The sequence below is a fragment of the Crassostrea angulata genome, chromosome 10 (assembly GCF_025612915.1).
Source record: "Crassostrea angulata isolate pt1a10 chromosome 10, ASM2561291v2, whole genome shotgun sequence".
Taxonomy (NCBI): domain Eukaryota; kingdom Metazoa; phylum Mollusca; class Bivalvia; order Ostreida; family Ostreidae; genus Magallana; species Magallana angulata.
The window spans coordinates 18,823,122-18,846,574 of NC_069120.1; the positions used below are offsets into that span (position 1 = coordinate 18,823,122).

The window sequence follows — 23,453 nt, forward strand, 5'->3', positions numbered from 1 at the left end:
ATTGTTTATCATAAAATGATGTTTAATATTAGTAATTAACAACTTAATATCAGGACGCTTTAATGGCATTTCAATTGTTCCTGTTTTCAATCAAGAAATATTAAGACTTAAGTCTTAAATTGCTTCATGATCCTGGAGCCTGGAATTTTGTTTTGAAGGTAGTCTGTATGACCTTAACCCTTGACAGAAAAACTTTGTTCAAGGTCACTGCACACCCCACGCTTACATTTTCACCAGTCGTTAGGTAACTTTAATAAATTATACAAAGATTGGTAACACTGCTACTGTTAATCAAAATCAGAATAAACTAGAGGTACTGTGAGCAAGCTCACAATTGATACCCTCCGCTAAGATAAAAATCAAAATGCGTGTATTTTTCCAATTATAGAAAATATTGGATGAATCTATTTCACCGTCCATTTTCTATATATAACAACTGCTCTATTCTTTAAAAACTGTTTTAAAGCAATATTTGTGTGAAGTAAGAACATTCAAAGCTTCTACATAAGAAAGATAATGATCGGACATGAATTTTGCACTTTTTCTGCCAGTGACCTTGACCTTGCCCAAATGACCTTGGATCAAGGTCATGACACACCCTTTGGTCATAAGCAATCTTTGTGTGAATTAAGAACTTCCAATGTTTCTCCATAAGAAAGATATGGACCGGACACGAATTTTATATTTTTTCTGCCAGTGACCTTGCCCGAATGACCTTGGGTCAAGGTCATGACACACCCTTAGGTCATAAGCAATCTTTGTGTGATGTAAGAACTTCCAATGCTTCTCCATAAGAAAGATAATGACGGGACACGAATTTTGCACTTTTTCTGCCAGTGACCTTGACTTTGCCCAAATGACCTTGAGTCAAGGTCATGACACACCCTTTGGTCATAAGCAATATTTGTGTGAAGTTGGAACATTCAATGCTTCTCTATAAGAAAGATAATGACCGGACACGAATTTTGCACTATTTTTCCCAACGACCTTGTCCTTGCCCAAATGACCTTGGATCAAGGTCATAACACACCCTAAGGTCATAAGCAATCTTTTTGTGAATTAAGAACTTCCAATGTTTCTCCATAAGAAGGATATGGACGGACACGAATTTTATATTTTTTCTGCCAGTGACCTTGCCCTTGCGACCTTGGGTCAAGGTCATGACACACCCTTAGGTCATAAGCAATCTTTGTGTGAAGTAAGAACTTCCAATAATTCTCCATAAGAAAGATATGGAACGGACACAAATTTTGTATTTTTTCTGCCAGTGACCTTGACCGAATGACCTTGGGTCAAGGTCATGACACGCCCTTAGGTCATAAACAATCTTTGTGTGAAGTAAGAACTTCCAATGTTTCTCCATAAGAAAGATATGGACCGGACACAATTGCACAGACAGACGGACAGACAGACAAGGTGATTCCTATTTACCCCCCAAACTTTGTTTGTGGGGGGTATAATAAAGCCAGCACTCGTATTTTGATAAAAGGTTAGTTAAACAATTTGTAAGGTTGATTTGAAAAATGTTGTACATGCACCCGTTCCATTGTTGGAATGCACAGAATTACTACGTTACACTACTGTGTAATAGATATAAATCACATGGGTTCTGGTGATGGACATTAATGAAATAGGATGAGGGTGTAATTTCCATGGCCCCTGTATTTCATTACAGTATAATGTGATGGGTAACTAGGAACTCTAACTTGGAGGAGGGGCTGCCAAAGATAAACAGGGGAAATCTTTTGCTTTGGTAAAACCTTCAAAATAAGTATAGCAGTTTTCATTTATGACATATTTTATTACGGTAAACAAAACATTTCAGCACCTTTAATGTAAAATTATTGCACTGTCCCAATAGTCATATTATTGCCATATAACACTGTTTCATGGTCCAAACATCTTGGTCCTTCCCTGCGTATGTGCACTCAAGGTATCTGTATATATCCTCACAGGTGGAGGTTGGGCGTAGGCTATGATAAGATGTGCTGGACACATCTGAGGGTGATAGGTAAACTGGTGTTATCTCTGTGCCATCTTCCAGTCTCTATCTCATCATCAGGGTTCAACACAACATTGGCAAAACTACAAGTGTATAGACAGGGTTTTAAAGATTCAATACAAATAGATTTATAGTGATGCATAGCTTTTTGATAACAGAACTCAGAAAGAAGATTCTGTGCTACATAAACAGTATATATGTGCATGAACATACTTTGGCAGTTTTAGAAGGTTGATCAGTTCTTGTGCTCTGCCAACCACAGCATCCTTAATCTCTGTATCTAAGAAACTAGTCTGCTGTTGCTTGGCAACTTTGGTCAGGAGGAGTATTGACCGTGGAATCAAATCTTGACATTTAGAAGCCAACTACAATTCATAAAATCATAGCGTTAATACAATGAAATTTAGTAAATACATGTATTGCATGTAATACATTGGCAGACTGGTTCCTAATGTAATCATACAAAGTTAAAAAACAGTTTAGAGAAAAATGGATGGGAAAATTTTTCTGAAAAGTTGAGTTGGAACTGTTTTTCTCATGTTTAAAAACTGTAACCATTTAGGAAAATGGCCACAACTAGGCTCCAACTTGAGACACTTTGGTTTAAAAACTAATGCTCGACCAATTAAGCTCATTGGATTCATTGACTATTTAGTGTGGGTATAAGGAAGTGACAGTCCTACTAAAGCTGTATTCACATTGTCACAGTATAAACCAACCTTTGAGATGGAGGACATCAGCATGCAAATAATTTTAGAGGGATTTGAAATCTCTTCTTTTAAATTGGCAGATGACATCCCTGAGAGTTCATAAGTCAGCACTTCAAGCGTATCAAAGAATCTTGTTATTGTTTCAGCTGTACACCTGTTGTCATGCCTGACTGAACAAAGTTCACCCACACACCAAACCTGATAAAATTTTTTTTTAGTAAAATCATGATAGAAAATTTTCAGTTATAAATGAATTTATAACACTGACATTCATTTCTCTGTTTTGTAAGACAGAATATTGATTTTTTATATTAATTCATTAATATGAAAAAGTTGATACATTATGTATGTATATGTATGCATTGCACACCATGCAACAGACAACACAGGTGATTTTTATTATTTGAGAGGGGCTGGGGGTATAAATGATTCAGATTTCTCATTTTAAACTGCATAAGCCTGTACATACATGTATGCATGTAGTTTACTATAATATTGCATTGCAAAAATACACAAGCATGTTCAATAATCTTTTACATGTTTATATATTTATACTGATATTGGTTTTCATCTAAAACACCATTAAAATTCTCTCAATAACTAGAGCAATGCTAGGAATTTTTTTTTTTTTTTTACCAAATTTGCAAAGAATTCCTCTCTCCCAGATATATTCCTAGGACTAATGAGAAAATCTTTAATTTCTGATGCTTGATCATACAGTATTTCTGGATACTTCTTTAAAAGGTGAACTACGTTTTCCGCCAATACTCTACAAAATGGAGAAAAAAATTAAACAAACATAAAGAAAAGCACACAGACTTAGATAATATATAGTTATCACAAGATAAGGATGTACTAACTTTCGGACATCCCCTTGATATCCAGGAATGTTGTACAAGAAGGCTGTCCTCTCAAGAAGAACTGGAATTAAGTGACTCAGGAAATCTGAGGAAGCATCATCCAACACTACATCAAACCAAATCCTGAAAAGAATAAAATTATATCCCTATCAGATCCTTTAGCAAAAACTTTAACCCAATGAAAGCTTAATTTTTTATTTCTTCATCTTTCTGCACTTTACACTAAGAATTTTGAATTACAATTGAACCATGTGTCACTGAATAAACATACAATAGTCATGTAATTGAATACCCACCTAAGTAACACAGGAACCACCTGAGAGCAAACAAGAACTCGGGGATGTTGGTTCATGTCTCCTAGAATATTATGAAAGAGAGACAACCTGCAAAGAGAACAATTACATGGATGAACATTTACAAAATAATCAACGAAAGAAAGACTATCAAATGATGATTACTGGAAATATTATAGATATTAAAAGAAAAATAGTGTACAAGTCATGTACATGTATTTGTATGACTTGTGCTCTTTAAATACTATAATTTGAAATTAATAATCACTCTTATAAATTATTATTTATTTAAAGGACCTTAATCTGCTCACTGACCTATTTATTGTATCTCCATGTCCTCCTTCAACACGTGTAAAAAAGTTGAACATCGGCCTGTAGAGGGCGCTCTGGAATGCTGACAGTGAACTGGTTGGTTCTGCTTCAGTGGATAAGGTCTGAACCTCACTCTTCTTACATCGCTCAGTTATCTCCAGGGCAACAGTCACACAGGGTAAATCCAGGAGCATATGGAAAACCTATATGTAAGTAAAGGACTATATATGATATGGGCCTAAAATGGCCTCCTAAAATGAACATTATCATTTTACTGTAATTCTTTAATTTATTAGTACAGATATATATGTGATGTGTTTACATAATATTCATTTTGATTCAGGTGCCCACAATTCAGAAATATGACATCATAAAGACAACCTTTTCCCGCCATTTGTGCAATTTTAGCATAGCTAGAACAGCTTGTTTTCAAGCAGTTTTTCTAATATTAATATTTTAATCAGAGATGTATCTAGCCAAGACTAATAAGTGACCAAAAAATTTATCTTGTTCAAGCATGCGCTCTATGTTTCCCATTCGTAAAAAGATAAGAAAAATGTCAATTTTTGACTGATTTTGATTGAATTCTACAAATAGCGTCACTTCTGACGTCATATACTGCCAGTGAGTACAAACAAATCAAATAAATTTATGAAAAATATATTTTATATCAACTCATCTAAAAAATAAGTTAACTTTTTATTGTACCCGAAACACTTAAAAAATGGCGAATTATGGGGGCCAAATTTAACTCATATCGTATATAGTTCTTTTGAATTATGATTTGTAAAATATTCATCACACTATTTACAGTCATGAACATATTACAATGAAGATTTTGTGAAGTACTGGTATTCATAAAGAATTACTTTATATCAAATGTAAATGCATGTACAATGTACCAGGTGTATGAGACACAAATTGAATTATTTAGATATGACATACTTCAATAGCTGTGTTTGGAGACATAAGAGCTGGTAAAATTTCCTCAAAATCAGCCAGGTAGGACCTTGGATTCCATGCCAGCATCTACAAAATACATGTTTAAAGTATCAAATTAAAACATTGTTATTCCATTCAAATCATGTTTATCTAAGTACAGTATTGTTTTATCCAAAACTAAACTAGAGTTACTTGCATGTCACTAAATTCTATGGGATCATTCATGTTCCAGGGATTATTGTTTCTGTTGTATTTTTATTTACTGGCTACTAGAGGAAAGCAATTTGTAATTTAGCCAAAGACCAACATGTCCTGCCAAATCTTGACATTGTGTGTCATTTTTCTGGACAGAGAACTTAATCTGTACTTCTCAGTCCAAATGTCAGCTGAAAATGTGAAGCAACTCATGCCTGAAGTTAACTTCCAATGCACCTACCAGTACATGTATGTCCCATTCATGGGAAGTCAATGACATGCCTTAGCAACACAAAAACCAGATGTTAAGTTTGTAACTCATGATCTAATGACTTAGTGTCAATATTAGCAAGAATATACAGTACTGTACATGTAAAGTCATGTGTAGGCTACTCACAGGTAGCAAAACTATTGATTGCCCACAAATACTTTGGAATCATTTAATTTCGTGGGGGCCAATTTTCATGGATTGTGGGTTTTTTGCATATTCGTTGGGATGTAATTTCATGGATTTGTCAGCTTTTATAAGAATCTGATGGTAAACTGAATCTTTTATAAGTAGTTTTTGTTGAGGATGTAAATTCGTGGGCGAGGGCTACCCATGAATACCACGAAAATTGAGCCATCATGAATTCTAATGATTCCACAGTATACATGTATGATACATATACCTAATAAGACAGGTTCTTTTACCTTTAGGATGTTTGGAAAATAAGTGGATAATACGTTGGTGTTATGACAGAGAGTTTCCAGGTTGTCTTTTATGAAAGTAATAGTGTCAAAACTGAAGGCGGGGTCCAGGTAGCACTGGGTCAGCAGTTTGTGAAAAAACAGAGTGTAGGCCTCCTGTGGATCATGTTCCACACTCTTACCTACGAAAAGAACATTTTACCTACATGTACAAAGAGAAAACATGTATGTAATACTTGTCCTGTATAATGTTTTCCCACATACACTCTTTTTGGAAACCATGTGTTAAATGGAACCAAGAGGAGGGAATTTAAGTTTTTAAGTTTTGGACAATGATTTCATACTGAGGTCTGACCTTGGCCACTGAACTAGAATCTTTGACTTTGGACAAGATAAATCTTTTAAGCATTCTATTGGTGAATTTCTACAGATAGACTATGGGCCAGATAAGGCCAAAAAATGGAGAGACAAATTTTTTGACAAAGATTTTACATACAGGTTTACCTTGACCTACAACCAGAAAACTTGATTTTTGGTAACTGCACATCCTTAACCCATAAACATTCTTAAGGAAGAAGGGAAAGAAACTATGAAAATTTATGGAAAATGAGAATGCATGTATGTTTATCAAATACATTAAAAATTCATTTTACCATGATTAAGGAAAAACTGAAGTACTGGAATAAGAAGCCTGGGTTTGTCCAGTTCATGCATCAGTCTCTGATAAAGACGTCGGACTTCCTGGAACACTCGGGCAACGTGCCCTGGCTCAATCTTACAAATCATGTCCAGTACATTCACCACTTCCAACAAACACTGCAATCAAATAGAGAATCAAGCCTGCTGTTGATATATTTTTTATGTAATGAATAAATTGCTGCAAATGTAGGAAAATACCTTACACAGTTTTGGAGGTCTATGTCTGATGGAACTTTCGGTTCTGAAAAAAAATAGCATTTATACACATGTACATGTATCTAATAAAGAGAATATATCACATAAAAATTGTTCAAAAAGTTTTATTAAACAAACTTATGGTTTAGTTTTAAACAACAACCGACTATTGTACTTGACTATTTCTTACTTCTTTCACACTGGTCCAAAATCCTGAAGCAGTAGTCAATGGATTTGTCTACCAGACTTTTAAATACATGAGCACTCTTACTGGCCACGTCTGAAGCTTCTTCCGTTGATGTTTGTGAGTGATACAGCCATTTGTACAACATAGAAAAACTATATATGTTCAGGAACTGGTCGTTTGTGTAGTATTGTCCTGCAATGAATAGTCTTTGATGAATTGAAAAATGTTTGAAAAGAGAGTACATTGTAAACACATACACTCCTTACTTTTGAATGCCATTCATTCCACTATAATTGTTGAAATAAAAGTGAATATTTAATATCTGCAATTACATATTCATGTAATGGATATGATAATATAGTGTACCGGTAATTATTTTATAGTATCTCTTATACATGTGTCTATGTAGTGTAATTCTTACCAATGTTGAGCACAGTGAAGAAATTTCTGCTTGGAGTCCCATCGACCTCATTCACTACTGGGGCCTGGTCCTTCTTGAATGGGTTGATGGTGTATGGATTGGGGAGCTGATACAGGGAAGCATTCATCAGCCAGTCACTGGCTGTACTGTTCACGGTCTTCATAGTCTCTGTATAACAAAAATAGAACACTCTTTACGAAATGGCAATACATGTGCTTTTAAATTTGTACATTTGTATGATTACATGTATTTAGCAGTTTGTATTCTTTTAATTCATTGAAAAAGAATTTGGAGAGAAGACACAATAATGTGCATTAAAGAATACAAAAAACAAGAGATGTTTGTGAAACACTTATGCCCCCCTCCCTTGGAAACATCCACAAAGAAAAATAACTGGAATTTTTCTAAGTCCAAGGGCCATAACTCTGTCGAAAATTGCTCTATCATACCCAAAATCAAACTTGACCTAGATATTATCATGATAAACCTGTATACCAAATTTCATTTCAATATATATGTTCATCCTCTGCGAAGAAAATGAGCAGAAACTGCAAAAAACTAGAATTTTCCTACGTCCAAGGGCCATAACTCTGTCGAAAATTGCTCGATCGTACCCAATATCGACCTTGACCTAGATATTATCATGATAAACCTGTATACCAAATCTCATTTCAATATGTTCATCCTCTGTGAAGAAAATTAGTGGAAACTGCAAAAAACTAGAATTTTTCTACGTCCAAGGGCCATAACTCTGTCGAAAATTACTCGATTATACCCAATATTGAACTTGACCTAGATATTATCATGATAAACCTGTATACCAAATTTCATTTCAATATGTTCATCCTCTGCGAAGAAAATGAGCGGAAACTGCAAAAAACTAGAATTTTTTCTACGTCCAAGGGCCATAACTCTGTCGAAAATTGCTCAAACGTACTAAATATCGAACTTGACCTAGATATTATCATGATAAACCTGTATACCAAATCTCATTTCAATATGTTCATCCTCTGTGAAGAAAATTAGATGAAACTGCAAAAAACTAGAATTTTTCTACGTCCAAGGGCCATAACTCTGTCAAAAATTACTCGATTATACCCAATATTGAACTTGACCTAGATATTATCATGATAAACCTGTATACCAAATTTCATTTCAATATGTTCATCCTCTGTGAAGAAAATTAGTGGAAACTGCAAAAAACTAGAATTTTTCTACGTCCAAGGGCCATAACTCTGTCGAAAATTACTCGATTATACCCAATATTGAACTTGACCTAGATATTATCATGATTAACTTGTATATCAAATTTCATTTCAATATGTTCATCCTCTGCGAAGAAAATGAGCAGAAACTGCAAAAAACTAGAATTTTCCTACGTCCAAGGGCCATAACTCTGTCGAAAATTGCTCGATCGTACCCAATATCGACCTTGACCTAGATATTATCATGATAAACCTGTATACCAAATCTCATTTCAATATGTTCATCCTCTGTGAAGAAAATTAGTGGAAACTGTTGGTGGACCGACCGACAGACAGCAGCAAAGCAATATGCCCCCCCCCCCCCCCTTTGAAGGGGGGCATAAAAAATATACTGAATACTGGTGACTCTAATTCTGATTATTTACAAACAAACACTGATTGACTTCAAGAGTCAGCGTACCTTCGTTTACCAGTCTGTTGTGTAAAACCTGGAGAGATACAAGAAAACAGAAGGCCTGCCTCTGTACATTAAAGTCTGCTTTTCCTGATGACATCCATCTGTAAACAAAGACAAGCATATATCACACTGATGGTTTTGATATCTTTTGCATACTTGAGAATACATATGGTTAAAATAAACAACAAAACAAAACCAACACACTTGTAAAACTAGATTTTACCTACCTTACAGCATGTGGAATGACATCAGCCAAACAAAATTTCTTATTTCCCTGCAAAGTGCAAGGAAATGCTATTTCAAATGGTGTCCTTATGGTGGAAAAGCTACACAATCTTGCCCATACTGTGGAATCATTTTTATTCTTGGTGGTCAATGTTTGTGGGTAGCCAAAATTTTGCTAGTTCGTGTGGACATAATTTTGTTGGTAGTGTAATCGGGATCTAGGTCTAATAAATATTAAACAAATGATGGTGTATAGATTCGGGGGAATGTAAATTCGTGGGCAAGGGTTACCCACGAAAGCCACAAACATTGATCCCCCACGAACTATGATGATTCCACAGTATTTGTTTTGGCATATATATAGAATAAAAGCAAGCAATGTATATTTCATCATGTGGTCAGGAATAGGCAATTTGAAACCATTTTTTTAAAGTGGCTAAGTCTATTATTATGTTTTCTTTTTTTTCAGTACTAATTGCCTTCACATCATAAACTTTGATGATATTTAATGATACTTTAAAAACTGTATCATTGTGTCAAACCATTTAACAAGAATTTATCCACCTCTAGACTTTGATTTTATATGACGACACTAATCTTTAATGTCCCATGATCATAATGATGTCAATTAATCTTGATTACGTACAAAATAAAATGTAAAGTTCAGTGAGTCTTAAGGTACTAGCTGGTACATGAATGTGCCATATTATTTATTTTCAAGATTACAATTACTTTAATTGGCAATAAGAGATATTCTCAATTGTGAAATCTTTTGATGTCTTACTTGCATTAGATAGAGAGGAAAACAGTTGGCTGAGGACGTTGCATTTTGATAATTTGAGCTTGGATAAAAATCCGAGCCCAGGTCCTCCTGTTCACGAGGCAAAAGTTCTGCAAGGATCTGCTCACATAGAAGACACTCTTTTGTTTTGTCATGGTCCATTGAACTCACCATGTTAACCAGAGTTGAAATCATATTTCTTGGTAAACTGTAATATTATGATTGCTATAGTATGTCTGATGTAGGTATTTTATGTCAGTCTGACAATGATTGCTTGTGTGGCATAAACAAAACTCATCAATAATAACAGAAGATGGGATTTGATTTGTTAATCTTTAACATTTTTTGGACTATTTAAGTAAATGGATCCAGGGACGTATATACTAACGGGTGTTATATACCGGTAGGTCTCTGATGGATCCTTGTTCTATTATGTCATACATAGGAAGCTAACTGTGAAGAGCTTGCGTTTTGTAAAGTTAAACTTACCACGGCTCTGTGTGTGAGGCTTGAAGAATGAAATAAAGCTGTCTCAACTGATTCATACACTCATTGGTTTTATCAGGTGCATACAGATTCTCTAAAACACCTTGACAGATTCGATCAATTTCCTCTTGAGAAGTATAACTGGAAATATCAACAATAAAATTATGTTTACTTTCATATTTTAACAGTTCTTTCTTTTGCACTTGTTTTATATTTTAGGGGATAGATATTTGTATCAAATAAACAAGAGGCCCATGGGCCACATCGCTCACCTGAGGAACAATAGGTATGATAAAGTCAGCTACATGGAGTCATAAAACAAACAATCTGGACAATGTACAATAAAACATGTAGATCCTGTATAAATAAAATCCATTTTTCCCCCTTGGAACTCAGATAGCCCTGATTGCTGAAAATATTTACAAGAGCAGACTTTAATCACCGCTCCTGCACATATATAGGGACTCAACGTTATGCAGGCAGGGATGACCGCACACCTACGCAACTCAACAGGTACCAACGTTTACGCAAGCAGGGATGACCGCACACTTGCACCAACAGCTCAAACTAACGCAAGCAGGGAGTGCCGCACACTTGCGCTAGAAAGGCCTGAACACCAGCATGGATGACCATACATTAGTGCTCCGCCACTACCACCACCAATACAAGCAGATATGACTACACACTTGTATTAATGCGATACAGGGCAGGAATGACCGCACACTTTGTATCGAAGGTTAGAAAACACATAGATTAGATAGAGCAAGAATGTTCACACACTCAATCTATCCATACCTGTCCAAGTTAAACCCCAAACAGTCGCTCATCGAAAGGCAATAGACACTGTCCCTATATATGTGCCAACCTAAAATAATTCATAGTATCTAAAAATTGGAAATCAAAAATAAACAAAATAATCTGGCCTTACCCAAAACTTCTTATGCAGAACAACTTATATACATTGAATATTTATTATTGTATAAAAATAATCATCACAATAATTGGTTAACAGTGGATGCATTAATTAAAATAATCAAGAATCAATAAATCAAGGGCAATAACTCAATACAGTAATACAAAAAGATTCTAATGAAAAAATAGCTGCCTGCTTCAATTCTAAAGTCATATCACATGTTGAGTATTGCAGTTCTCAAAAAGATCCTTTACAATTGTTTATATATGGGATATTTAGCTACATCAAACTCTGAACCTTCTTGTGAGGCCGAAGAATTGTCCTGGAGCCAAAGTTTTAACAATGATAAAGAATCATCTTGCTGATTAGTTTCTGAGAAGAAGATTTTTAAAGATTTACTTTTAATATATATTCCTATGTAAAACTTTAACAACCCCCCCCCCCCCCCCATGTGGCCTCATCCTACCCCCAGGTATCATGATTTTCACAACTTTGAATCTACACTACCTGAAGATACTTCCATACAAGTTTCAACTTTCCTGGCTGATTAGTTTCTGAGAAGAAGATTTTTAAAGATTTACTCTATATATTCCTATGTAAAACTTCGACCCCCCATTGTGCCCCACCCTACCCCCAGGGATCATGATTTTCACAACTTTGAATCTACACTACCTGAGGTTGCTTCAACAACAGTTTCACCTTTCCTGGCTGATTAGTTTCTGAGAAGAAGATTTTCAAAGATTTACACTATATATTTCTATGTAAAATTTTAACACCCCCCCCCCCCCAATTTGGCCTCATCCTACCCCCAGGGATCATGATTTTCACAACTTTGAATCTACACTACCTGAGGATGCTTCCACACAAGTTTCAGCTTTCCTGGCTGGTAAGTTTCTTAGCAGATGATTTTTAAAGATTTACTCTATATATTCCTATGTAAAACTTCGACCCCCCCATTGTGGCCCCATCCTACCCCGGGGGTCATGAATTTCACAACTTTGAATCTACACTACCTGAGGATGCTTCCACACAAGTTTCAGCTTTCCTGGCTGTTTAGTTTCTGAGAAGAAGTTTTTAAAGATTTACTCTATATATTCCTATGTAAAACTTCGACCCCCCATTGTGGCCCCACCCTACCCCTGGGGGTCATGAATTTCACAACTTTGAATCTACACTACCTGAGGATGCTTCCACACAAGTTTCAGCTTTCCTGGCTGTTTAGTTTCTGAGAAGAAGATTTTTAAAGATTTACTCTATACATACCTATGTAAAACTTCGACCCCCCATTGTGGCCCCACTCTACCCCTGGGGGTCATGAATTTCACAACTATGAATCTACACTACCTGAGGATGCTTCCACACAAGTTTCAGCTTTCCTGGCTGTTTAGTTTCTGAGAAGAAGATTTTTAAAGATTTACTCTATATATTCCTATGTAAAACTTCGACCCCCCATTGTGGCCCCACCCTACCCCTGGGGGTCATGAATTTCACAACTTTGAATCTACACTACCTGAGGATGCTTCCACACAAGTTTCAGCTTTCCTGGCTGTTTAGTTTCTGAGAAGAAGATTTTTAAAGATTTACTCTATATATACCTATGTAAAACTTCGACCCCCCATTGTGGCCCCACCCTACCCCTGGGGTCATGAATTTCACAACTTTGAATCTACACTACCTGAGGATGCTTCCACACAAGTTTCAGCTTTCCTGGCTTTCTGGTTCTTGAGAAGAAGATTTTTGAAAATTTCTCGAAATTTTTCATTAATTTCTAATTATCTCCCCTTGAAAACGGGTATGGCCCTTAATTTTCACAACTTTGAATCCCCTTTGCCTAAGGATGATTTGTGCCAAGTTTGGTTGAAATTGGCCCAGTAGTTCTTGAGAAGATGTTGAAAATGTGAAAAGTTTACGGACGGACGGACGCACGGACACACGGACAGACGACAGACAAAATGTGATCAGAATAGCTCACTTGAGCTTTCAGCTCAGGTGAGCTACAGCTCAGGTGAGCTAAAAATATATGTCATCAATCCATGCAACTTTTGTTTATATTTCATAACAAGTCGTATTTTGTCCCTAAAATCAATAAAGAAAGCATTTCATAGAATTAATGATTAACAAACTCAATTGTGGTGATGTACAAAACTGTTTGCATCATATCATCACCTTTGCTAGCCAACTTTCCGATTCGTTTTTCTCATCTGAAAAAATGAATCGGACACTTGGCTAGCGAAGATGCATATCATAGGATTATGACAGGGACCTTCTCACCAGTGAGTCTTAAGACTTAGACACAATTTGACTAAAATTTTCGAATTTCATTTTTAATGTTTATAGTGATAAATTTAGAAGTTTATAATGTTATGTCAAAATTTGAAAGTCAAATATTAAGTTGTAGGCAAGATACAGAGTTCATAATTCTTTGTTTCGTAAACAAAGCTTGATTATTGTCATTTTTTACATATGCGTTGTATTGGTGTAATGTAACTTTCTTTTGTTGATAATAGTAGTTATGAAGATATTGAATTAGTTCAAAATTAGTTCAAATTGTTTTTAACATGTCATTTTGTCTAAGAAATGTTAGTGATCTACATTTTATTTTTTGTAAACAACTATTAGACTCAAGCTTTGTTTACATAACAATCAATTCTTACCTCTGTATCTCGCTTGTAACTTGACTTTAACATTCAATATTTTGGTCAATTATTTAAAATGCAACAGTAAACCATTTTATACATCAAAAATAAAATATTTGATCTCATTAAATCGTGTCCACGTCCCTTTAACAAAAACATTGTTTAACAGCCCTGTTCAGCATTCGGCAAAACAAATCCACATATTATTATCATTATTATACTCTGTCCCGAGTTTTTGCTTCCACCACTTTTCACATGATATTTCGATAATCATAAATACCTTTCAGTTCAAACTACGTTCATCCACTTATATGAAAAATGTCCAGATTATCTGTTTTGAAACGCCCCCTCTACCACTTCAGGTTTCAAAACACATCCCAAAATAAAAAGTTTATGGGGATTTTGCATTGCATCAGCCATTAATAAGCCCGGATGATAACCTTAGAAAATTGTGCGACTGCCGAGGTGTCCCGAGTACTTCCGAATGGAGAAAAGATGTAAACATTCCCATCATAAATCTCTGTAAAAAATTTGTTTTCGTTCCTGTGAACTTTTATGAGTGAAAAATGATAATTTGTCAATGAAGATATCTTGGGTATTTTCCCTTTTATCGATTTCAACAGCATTTCTTTCACAGGAATGTGTATTTTTATTAAAAATAATCAAAAAGTGATGGAAGCAATAACTTGGGACAGACTTTAGCCAATTAGCCCCTCCCCCTATAAGCATGAATTTTGCAGAACATATCCATGCTCATGATAAAAACAAGTCCATGCTATTTGATGATGAGATTGGACCTAGCTAGTTAGAATGATTGTTTATGATTGCACGTTTCATGTTAATGTAATTGTTGCGTTAAACGTTTGAATTAAAATTTAAATTGGAGAAAATTCAGGTTAACATGGAATAGTTTTTTCCTAAGAGATCCTTTAGTATGACAGCTATTTTGATTATGCCTAATGAAAAATAAACGTTTATTTTTACTCAAAGAGCAAAGCCAAATACAAAGATGATTAACAAATAGCACTTATACCTCGCCTGAGAAAAAAGACTTTCTATCATGGAAAGCGCCATGTTGGATTAACCCAAACCATTTGAAAGCTGAAACGATAAGATATAAGGTTTGTTATGATAATTGATCTTAGTTCTGAATAGGAAAAGTTATCAAAATTAATTTTAATACAATTATAACATGTTCATGATATACCTGTCATGTCCATTTAATATTATTGTTTATCTTTTTTCGTTTTGTTCTTCTTCTATTTTTCAAAACGGAAGAACAAGTGCGCATGGCTTGATTACCGTTACTCTTGACAACACCTGCAAGTACTCCATGCCAAATATCCTAGGCTTTGGTGGACCTTGTTATTGAAACATTGCAAAACTTTTTCAACAATCGTAAGTAATTTGTTGTATGGACGAAGTTTCTGCATTGTGAATGTTGAAGTTAATTCAGTTTTGAAATAAATTGAATTGTGAAAATGAATGAGATATTTCATTCTCAGTCGATCAGTGCATGTTTGTAAAACTAAGACAACAACAAACATGTTAGCTGGTAATTCTTTGCATTAATACGCCTGAAATAGAACGTATAACATTGTGTCGTTGGACAAATGAAGAGAGCGTAGATGTTAACATCCTTTCACCTTTTTTTATGGATCGAATTGCTTAAAAAATTAGCACAAGCCTAGTTTTCAATTGTATTACAATTCCTTTATCATATCTCAAATTTATTGATATTTAAAGAATATTTACTCACTATTAAAAAAAAATGAATATCAAAAAGCTTTTTGGATTGTTTTACAAAGCGCTTTAATTGATCTGATAACAAAAAATCTAGCTGCAAATTCACTTACGGTTATGTAGAGGCCTATATGCCTTTAGCTTACAGTAAATTTCAACTTAGGCACTTTAATGATCACAAACTTTTACTGAATATTGAAAGCAGGGGACACTGACAGAAGCAAAAAGAACTAACCATGGAGATTGTGTATGTATACACAAAGAAGCGCCAGGAATTTGGTAGACAATGCAACTTTTCAGACAGACAAGCGGAGTTGCATGTAGACATCACTCCAGACCCCTCACTGGCAGAAAATTTCATTGAAAGAAATCCAGTGGATACCGGGATACAATGTGTCCAGGAAATGTCAGAACATGAGGTATGTTGATCAAGAAAAAATCCAACTAAATGATTCTGAAAATGCACATGTTTCATTATAAATGTATAGTTAAATGTACATGTATTTGTAAATCAAGTTTCTTACTATTCTGTTCTTTTTATTTTGTTTGTAACTCCTATTCTGTACTATTGGTATTTATTGCATTATAAACTTCATTTTAAGAAATTGATTGCAATAATTGTCAATTTCATTTAGATCAACACTGAAAGATTTGAAACCAGTGTAAGGGGGATAAATCACACAGAGGGAGGATGGCCTAAAGATGTCAACCCACAGGAAGTTGAACATGTCACAAGATACAGGAAGAAGGTGGAAAAGGATGAAATGTACATTTCTGCCATACAGCAACTAGGAACAGTAAGGAAAATTTCTAGAAATCTTAATGAATTACTTATTCCTGTGGTTTGATACCAAAATTGAAAGGGGAAAAATCAAATGCTAATATTCAATGTGATTAATTGTAGATTATGGAACACACAATTAGACAAAACAATGCCATTGATATTTATGAAGAATACTTTGAAGACATAGAAGTTGACACAGTTGACGAAACTCCATCTGCAAAAACAATCAATGTATTTAGGTATAAACATTTCATAGTTTGCTATAATATATGTGCAAAGATAGTTTCCTATTTTTATTAAAAACAAATGAACAATTTTTAGAGCTTTGTTAAAGTAGTAGCAAATATTTTATTTGTTAACTCTCTTCATTATGTACGTTTTACATCCATATAATCATAATGTGTGTTTCAAAATGTGTATCCAGAGATCCAAATGAAATCAAGAGAACTTCCACACACATTTCCTGGTTCCCAGATGGTCCTCGCAAATTGGCAGTAGCTTACTGTAACCTTGAATTCCAAGGTTCAACTCCTGACACAAGCATGGAATCATACATTTGGGACGTGGGTGAGTAACTTTTTTTATCATGTCAAATTATCTTGACATTGGTTTTTCACAAAATTGTAAAACACTTTAAACTGAATCACAGAATAATTTTTCAATAATCTTTCTTCTACAGAAAACCCCAACAAACCAGAAACAGTTCTGAAGCCAGTTTCTCCTTTAGTATGCTTAGAATATAACCCAAAAGACTCCCACATTCTCCTTGGGGGCTGTTACAATGGTCAAATAGGTAAAACAATCAATGCTTTAAGTTTTATTTAATAGCCTTTGCAAGCCATATACATGACGTATATGCTGATGTTGCTATAAAATGTCAAATATGTATTAAGGGATTAAGGGCAAAACCTCCCTGGAATTTATATGCTTCCATTGGTTCATACATGATATATTGCTAAACAGATATCGGTTGAATAATGTGTACTGTAGATCAATTTAAGGGAATATGAAGTTAAGTATACCACCAGTAATACTATATTGTTTTTTATGTAGCATACTGGGACACCAGAAAAGGATCCCAGCCCGTGGAAATGTCACCCATTGAGCACAGTCATAGAGATCCTGCCTACAAGGCCCTCTGGATTCAGTCCAAAACTGGAACAGAATGTTTCTCTGCTTCCTCAGATGGACAGGTATTATGGTGGGACATCAGGAAGATGGGAGAGCCCACAGAAAAACTGTACCTAGACCCAACAAAGAAACAGGACCCCACCAAAGCACTTGGAGCAATGGCACTAGAATATGAACCAACTATGGTATGCACCATTTTGCATAATTATTTTGTCATGCTATTGATAAGGAATCTAAACATAGGCTCAATGAATATATAGGAAAAAATTACAGCAGAAACATTTTTGTAAATGGGTTTACCAAATGTCATACTCTCCTTTTTTCAGCCTACAAAATTCATGGTAGGATGTGAACAAGGCTCAATATTATCATGCAACAGGAAAGCCAAGACACCAGCAGAAAAAATAGTAGCTCAGTACAATGGTCACCTAGGACCTGTCTACTCACTTCAACGAAATCCATTCTTCCCCAAGAACTTCCTCAGTGTGGGTGACTGGAAAGCAAGGGTAAGATTGACATTTGATGCAAAAGTATTCTTTGTGTATTGCTTACGAAGAGGTTATCATTCTTGATTTTTATGCCCTGCCATGTAAATTATGGCTGAAGCCTATAAGCGTATCACTTTTGACATTCACCCTTCCATCATACATTGTATTTAGCCCATTTTAAAAACTTGAGTGTTCATATTTTTATCAAAGTTTTGTAAACAAATTTCATGCTTAGAGCAATTCAGCTATGTATATTTCAAACCTTAAGCTTCCCTATGACCTTGTCTTTACTATTTGTCATTTCGTATTAGCCATATTATTTTCAAAGAAACTGTTCAAGATATTTCACAAAATTTCAAATGTGCTGAGATGGACATATTTATAATTTGGACATATTGCATGTTCTTTATAATAAGGTTTTGGATTCTTTGCTTTTTACAGATTTGGTCAGAAGACATTAGGGAATCCTCTATCATGTGGTCAAAGTAAGCACCAATACTTTAAAAAAAAAGAAAAGATACCTATTTTGGCTGTAAAATTTAATGAAAGTAAATTTTAATCAATTCTGTTTGAAAGATTTATGGAAAAATGATTGAAACGTTGTTCTTTTTCCCAGACAATACAAGTCCTACTTGACGGACGGCTGCTGGAGCCCTGTCAGACCATCTGTGTTCCTTGTCACTAAAATGGACGGTACACTGGACGTGTGGGACATCATCTTCAAACAGAACGACCCAACACTCAGCTTACAGGTCCGTTTAAATCAGTCTTTGTTACCGTCAGAACCATTTTGTTTATCATAAACATAATTAAGCAATGGTAATTAAGCAGATTAGCACAAATATAGGTACATGTATTGTTAAATTTGCATTTTGTTACAAAATTCATCATCATCCTTACTTATTTTAACGCTTATACTTTATTCCGCAATGCTGCTTTAGAATATCAAATCAGGAGATATACCAAAAAAAAAAATGCATTAAGATTTTAAAATAAAAATTGGTGCTAAATCACGCAATTAAGTTAGGAGGATATTATTTTGTCTTGCATTTAATTAAGAATCTTGCTACATTTTATGTATATCATTTGATTTTGATTTTTTATTGCTGAATGATCTGTAGGTCTGTGATGAGCCATTGCACAGCCTGAGGGTACAGGAGCAGGGCCGACTGATCGCCTGTGGATCTCACTCCGGTACCACCACCCTGCTAGAATTATCTGATGGTTTAACCACTCTCCAGAGAAACGAGAAGAACTTAGTTACAGCTGTAAGTAGAGCATTTTCTGGCTCATATAATACACAGATATTGTTCTCATATTGAATATTTTCAGAACAACATGAGTTAAAACTGAATGGAATGTGCACATATAAGTAGATTTATTTGCAAAATTTAAGATTAACATGGGAGATAACTCTTAGAAACATTCGATTCAGAATGCATTTCTTTGGTCATTGATATAGATGTTTGAGAGAGAGACAAGAAGAGAAAAGATTTTGGATTCTCGACACAGAGAAATGAAATTAAAAGAGAGATCAAAGAGTTCAGCTGATGGTGCAAAGGTAAGTTGAATTAAAAACCGTTGAGAAAAAAAGCAAAAGAGAAACTAGCTGTTATTTTTATTGATTACCTGTAAATTACATCTATATTAATCTCAGTGGACTGGCAAGATATTTTGTCTGCTGTATATATAAACTGCTAAATTATTAGTTGTAAGGTAGAAAGTTTTGCACATTGCAGAACTCATTGGTACTGACACTATTATACAAAAAATTGTAAAATGCAATATGATCACAAAAGCAATTGTGATTTTGGTAATTTGGATATTATTGTTATATGACTTAAAAAATCAAAGTTCAGAAATTCACCTTTAAATTTCTCAATGCATTTTACAGACAGACCAAGTAAGTAGATGCTGATAGTTGATTTTATACGCACATTGAATTACTGGGTTGTTGAAGGCACTTTTGTAGAATTGATCAAGTGAAAAAAATATGTAATCCGAAAAAAATACATGTAGTTGATAACAAAACACTCTTTTTTCAAGTGGTATTACTGAATGGTAGACTTTGCAGCATGATTTGAGAAAAGTTTGAATTTTTTTTTAAAAGATTGTAGCCAATCGCTTGCTTTGGAAAAACTACCCACAAAATGAGCTTTTTTTGCAGGAATGGTGCACACTTTCAAAACACTTAAAATTTTGTACATTTTTTTTATGCTTTTAATGTGAGATAAATTTATCTATCTATTTTTGGTACATACTATGTATGCCTCAGACTTTCTCTAATGATATTTGAGTATAGAACTATTTGTGTCATACAAAATTACGTTGTTTATTGTAATTAACCTTTGACCTATGTTATTGATAGGAGGAGGAGCCTGAGGAGGCGCGTCTGGAGGAGGAAGATCTGTACACCAAGGCGGAGAAGGAATTCTACAGCATCATAGAACAGGAAAAGAAAATACTGGAGAAAAAGCAGCAGCAGGGGGACGATACAGACAAGGCAGATACCGGCAAAGTATGTCAAAAGACTAAAAATTGTCCAACACATTTATATCTCTCACTCCTCTCTGTTTTAAAGGGGAAAAGGTATAGAAGGGGTGAACAACTAGATATTTCTTGATCAAGTTTTGGGGAAGGGAGGGTTTAATTAACAAAAATAAAAAGTTCTAGGATACATGTCAAGTAAATTTCTAACCCTCATTTATAGTACTACTTAAATAATGAACTCAATTTAGTGTGCTTTAATTCTGGTTAATCAGCTGAGAAATGTTAATTAATTGTTATAGATATTATAAACATTGTACCAAACATAATTATAGTACAACCAAGGTTACTTTTTTTCTATTACAGATAATTAATTTACTACATGTAATAACAAATAATAAGTCCAAAACATCTGGAATTTGAACTGAACTGAATTTGAATTTTGAAGTTTTTCAAATGATCATTCTGTTCGTGTCTTGAACTGTGTTGAAAAGTGCTCAAAAAATAAGAGAAATATCCCATATCTAGCACAAAAAAATACGACTTTAAAGCATATGAAAAAAAATAATCTAGGAATGGAGTTGCAGTGTGAAGACCATCTAAACCAGGGGACTCTAACCCAGGGACTCTTTTCTATGCTTTTTGTCCATAATCGCTAATCTTTTAGAGAAAAGCCAAGGTTGTGGCAAAACTTTTATCTCCATTTTAAAATTATATTCATCTAACTCGATCAACCTGGAGGTAAAATCTAGTACTGAGTAAGAGTTCCAATGACTGTGGGTTAATATGAGTTGTTTCCCTTTTTAAAGAGCATGTTGCTTCTCTTTTACAGCAATCACCAATTGCAGAGGGGGATGAAGAGGAGAAAACAAATGGAAATCCTGTAAGTAGCTGTCAAAGTTAATCTGAGGTCTCATGTGTAATGGTTTCAAGAAAAAATAGGCTGTAAAAGGTGTTTTTTGTTGTAACACAAATGTATTTTCCAGTAATTTAAAATCAAATTGCATACATACATCTGTATTTTTTTTTCAGAAGAAAAAATAAATGAAATATGGTAACAATTCCAGTTTGAACAGTGTTTAACCGCTATTTAGTTCCAATGTTGCATTCAGAACTTAATAGTTTGATAAATGTGGTCAAAATATGAATTGAGTGCTTGGGTTGAAAGTGTAGCTTTGGTATTTTAACGTAATAACTAGAGTTACCATCTTCCACTAAATGCAATAACTAATTTAAATCAACAATTTAATTATATATGTCATGTATCTGATTGAGTCAAGATTTTTTTTGTTACGGTAACAATGGATTTTTGTAATGATGGATAGTTATATGTTCTTAGATTTACTGAGTGCATTAAGTACCAAGAACTTTTGGCAATTTGCACTTGGGTATTCTAAGCTTTGTCAGATTTGATTTGCATATGAATTATTCAATAACAATTTTATTTCTTACAAAGTTTTTCCAATTGACTGTAAGGATCATCATTTAAATATAATGGCATTATTCATTTGCATATTATGTGCAAAACCATCATTTATTATATTGATTTTACACAGAGATGATCTTTATTTTTAGGAATCGGAGCAGAAAAAGGATTAATGATGTAGATTTTTGCCCTGAAACTTGTATTGTGATGCAGCTAAAAGCCAAAGCAAGGACTTTTGCCACCATATAAGATGTAGCAAGGCTATATATCATCATGTGTTTTGTTGTTTTTTTCTTTGGCTGAGTAAGACAAGACTTGATCCTGATCAATATGATATTTGGTAGGCCTTCATGAAACAATGTTACTTGCAGAGACTTTATTTAAAGAACACCAGAGTGCTTGCAGAGTGATACAATTTTTCATTCCCAGTGATAATGTACCAAAGTCAAACAGTGGTACAACACTGAAATAAAAATTTGTTAATTTTTTTTGTAAATTTATTTATAACGAAGTGAATTATTGTGGAAAAAATCTAATGACAGTTGTAATTAAATAATTGATATATTATTTTATTTATATACCATCTTGTTACCAATAAAATAATTTAAAAAACTGGTATGTTGTTAGTCTCACTGTTTTATTTCATAATATACAACTTGTAGGATGGGGTTTTTCTATATTTTATAAGTTACATACATAAGCACAATGCAAGTTTTCAAATGTACAGCTAAGTAAATTGTCACCTTATAGGCATTTTTCAAATAAATTTTAGCAATATAAATTTTTCTTTACTTTGTGCAAGTAACTGCATGTAACTGCATGCATATACATAGATTTTGTATTATGTTAATAAGCAGTGAACCTTGCACATGTATTTCATCAATAGATCAATAGGAAAATTGAGATATTATAAATTTACTTCATAAAAATTCATGTTGACGTAATGCATGCCCTAATACATGAGTGAATTTTTTTTTTATTTTATTGGCTAAGATATCAAATGATGCGCATCTTTTTTTGAACATTGTTCTATGTAATGAATAAGGTCAAACACTGCACCGGATATAATCAAAATCATTGAATGATACTCTTTCATATATGAAAATAGAAAACAGAAAGGCCTGTTATTGCTATTTTGAAAAAAAAGGAAAAGCAGACACACTTTTCAAAAATAGTCTGATCTAG

The 23,453-nt window shown here is 34.2% G+C and overlaps 2 protein-coding genes across 6 annotated transcripts; one reads left to right on the forward strand and one right to left on the reverse strand.

Moving 5' to 3' along the window:
- Positions 1-1,511: 1,511 nt before the first annotated feature.
- On the reverse strand, positions 1,512-15,496 carry LOC128166399 (AP-5 complex subunit zeta-1-like). Of its 3 annotated transcripts, XM_052831531.1 has the most exons (19): positions 15,417-15,496; positions 15,243-15,310; positions 10,664-10,801; positions 10,178-10,382; positions 9,396-9,442; positions 9,172-9,269; positions 7,507-7,674; positions 7,089-7,277; positions 6,907-6,944; positions 6,658-6,820; positions 6,008-6,186; positions 5,123-5,206; positions 4,181-4,380; positions 3,869-3,955; positions 3,573-3,695; positions 3,349-3,481; positions 2,722-2,910; positions 2,216-2,367; positions 1,512-2,085 (listed from the first exon to the last, which is right to left on the reverse strand). In XM_052831531.1, the coding sequence occupies exons 2-19, from the start codon at positions 15,281-15,283 to the stop codon at positions 1,974-1,976; spliced, it is 2,346 nt and encodes a 781-aa protein (XP_052687491.1). In that variant the 5' UTR covers positions 15,284-15,310; positions 15,417-15,496; the 3' UTR covers positions 1,512-1,973. The 3 variants fall into 3 exon arrangements, with proteins under 3 accessions (XP_052687491.1, XP_052687493.1, XP_052687494.1); XM_052831533.1 differs by lacking the exon at positions 15,417-15,496 and having other exon boundaries at positions 15,243-15,317; XM_052831534.1 differs by lacking the exons at positions 15,243-15,310; positions 15,417-15,496 and adding an exon at positions 14,490-15,149 and having other exon boundaries at positions 1,513-2,085.
- On the forward strand, positions 15,488-22,883 carry LOC128166400 (dynein intermediate chain 3, ciliary-like). Of its 3 annotated transcripts, XM_052831537.1 has the most exons (16): positions 15,493-15,607; positions 16,155-16,371; positions 16,588-16,749; positions 16,857-16,975; positions 17,161-17,303; positions 17,416-17,529; positions 17,790-18,052; positions 18,194-18,373; positions 18,797-18,840; positions 18,972-19,107; positions 19,477-19,623; positions 19,818-19,916; positions 20,724-20,873; positions 21,675-21,725; positions 21,875-21,896; positions 22,418-22,883. In XM_052831537.1, exons 2-15 carry the CDS (start codon positions 16,189-16,191, stop codon positions 21,884-21,886), a joined length of 1,803 nt encoding a protein of 600 aa, XP_052687497.1. In that variant the 5' UTR covers positions 15,493-15,607; positions 16,155-16,188; the 3' UTR covers positions 21,887-21,896; positions 22,418-22,883. The 3 variants fall into 3 exon arrangements, with proteins under 3 accessions (XP_052687496.1, XP_052687497.1, XP_052687495.1); XM_052831536.1 differs by lacking the exon at positions 21,875-21,896 and having other exon boundaries at positions 15,488-15,607; positions 16,158-16,371; XM_052831535.1 differs by lacking the exon at positions 21,875-21,896.
- The last annotated feature ends 570 nt before the right edge of the window (positions 22,884-23,453 follow it).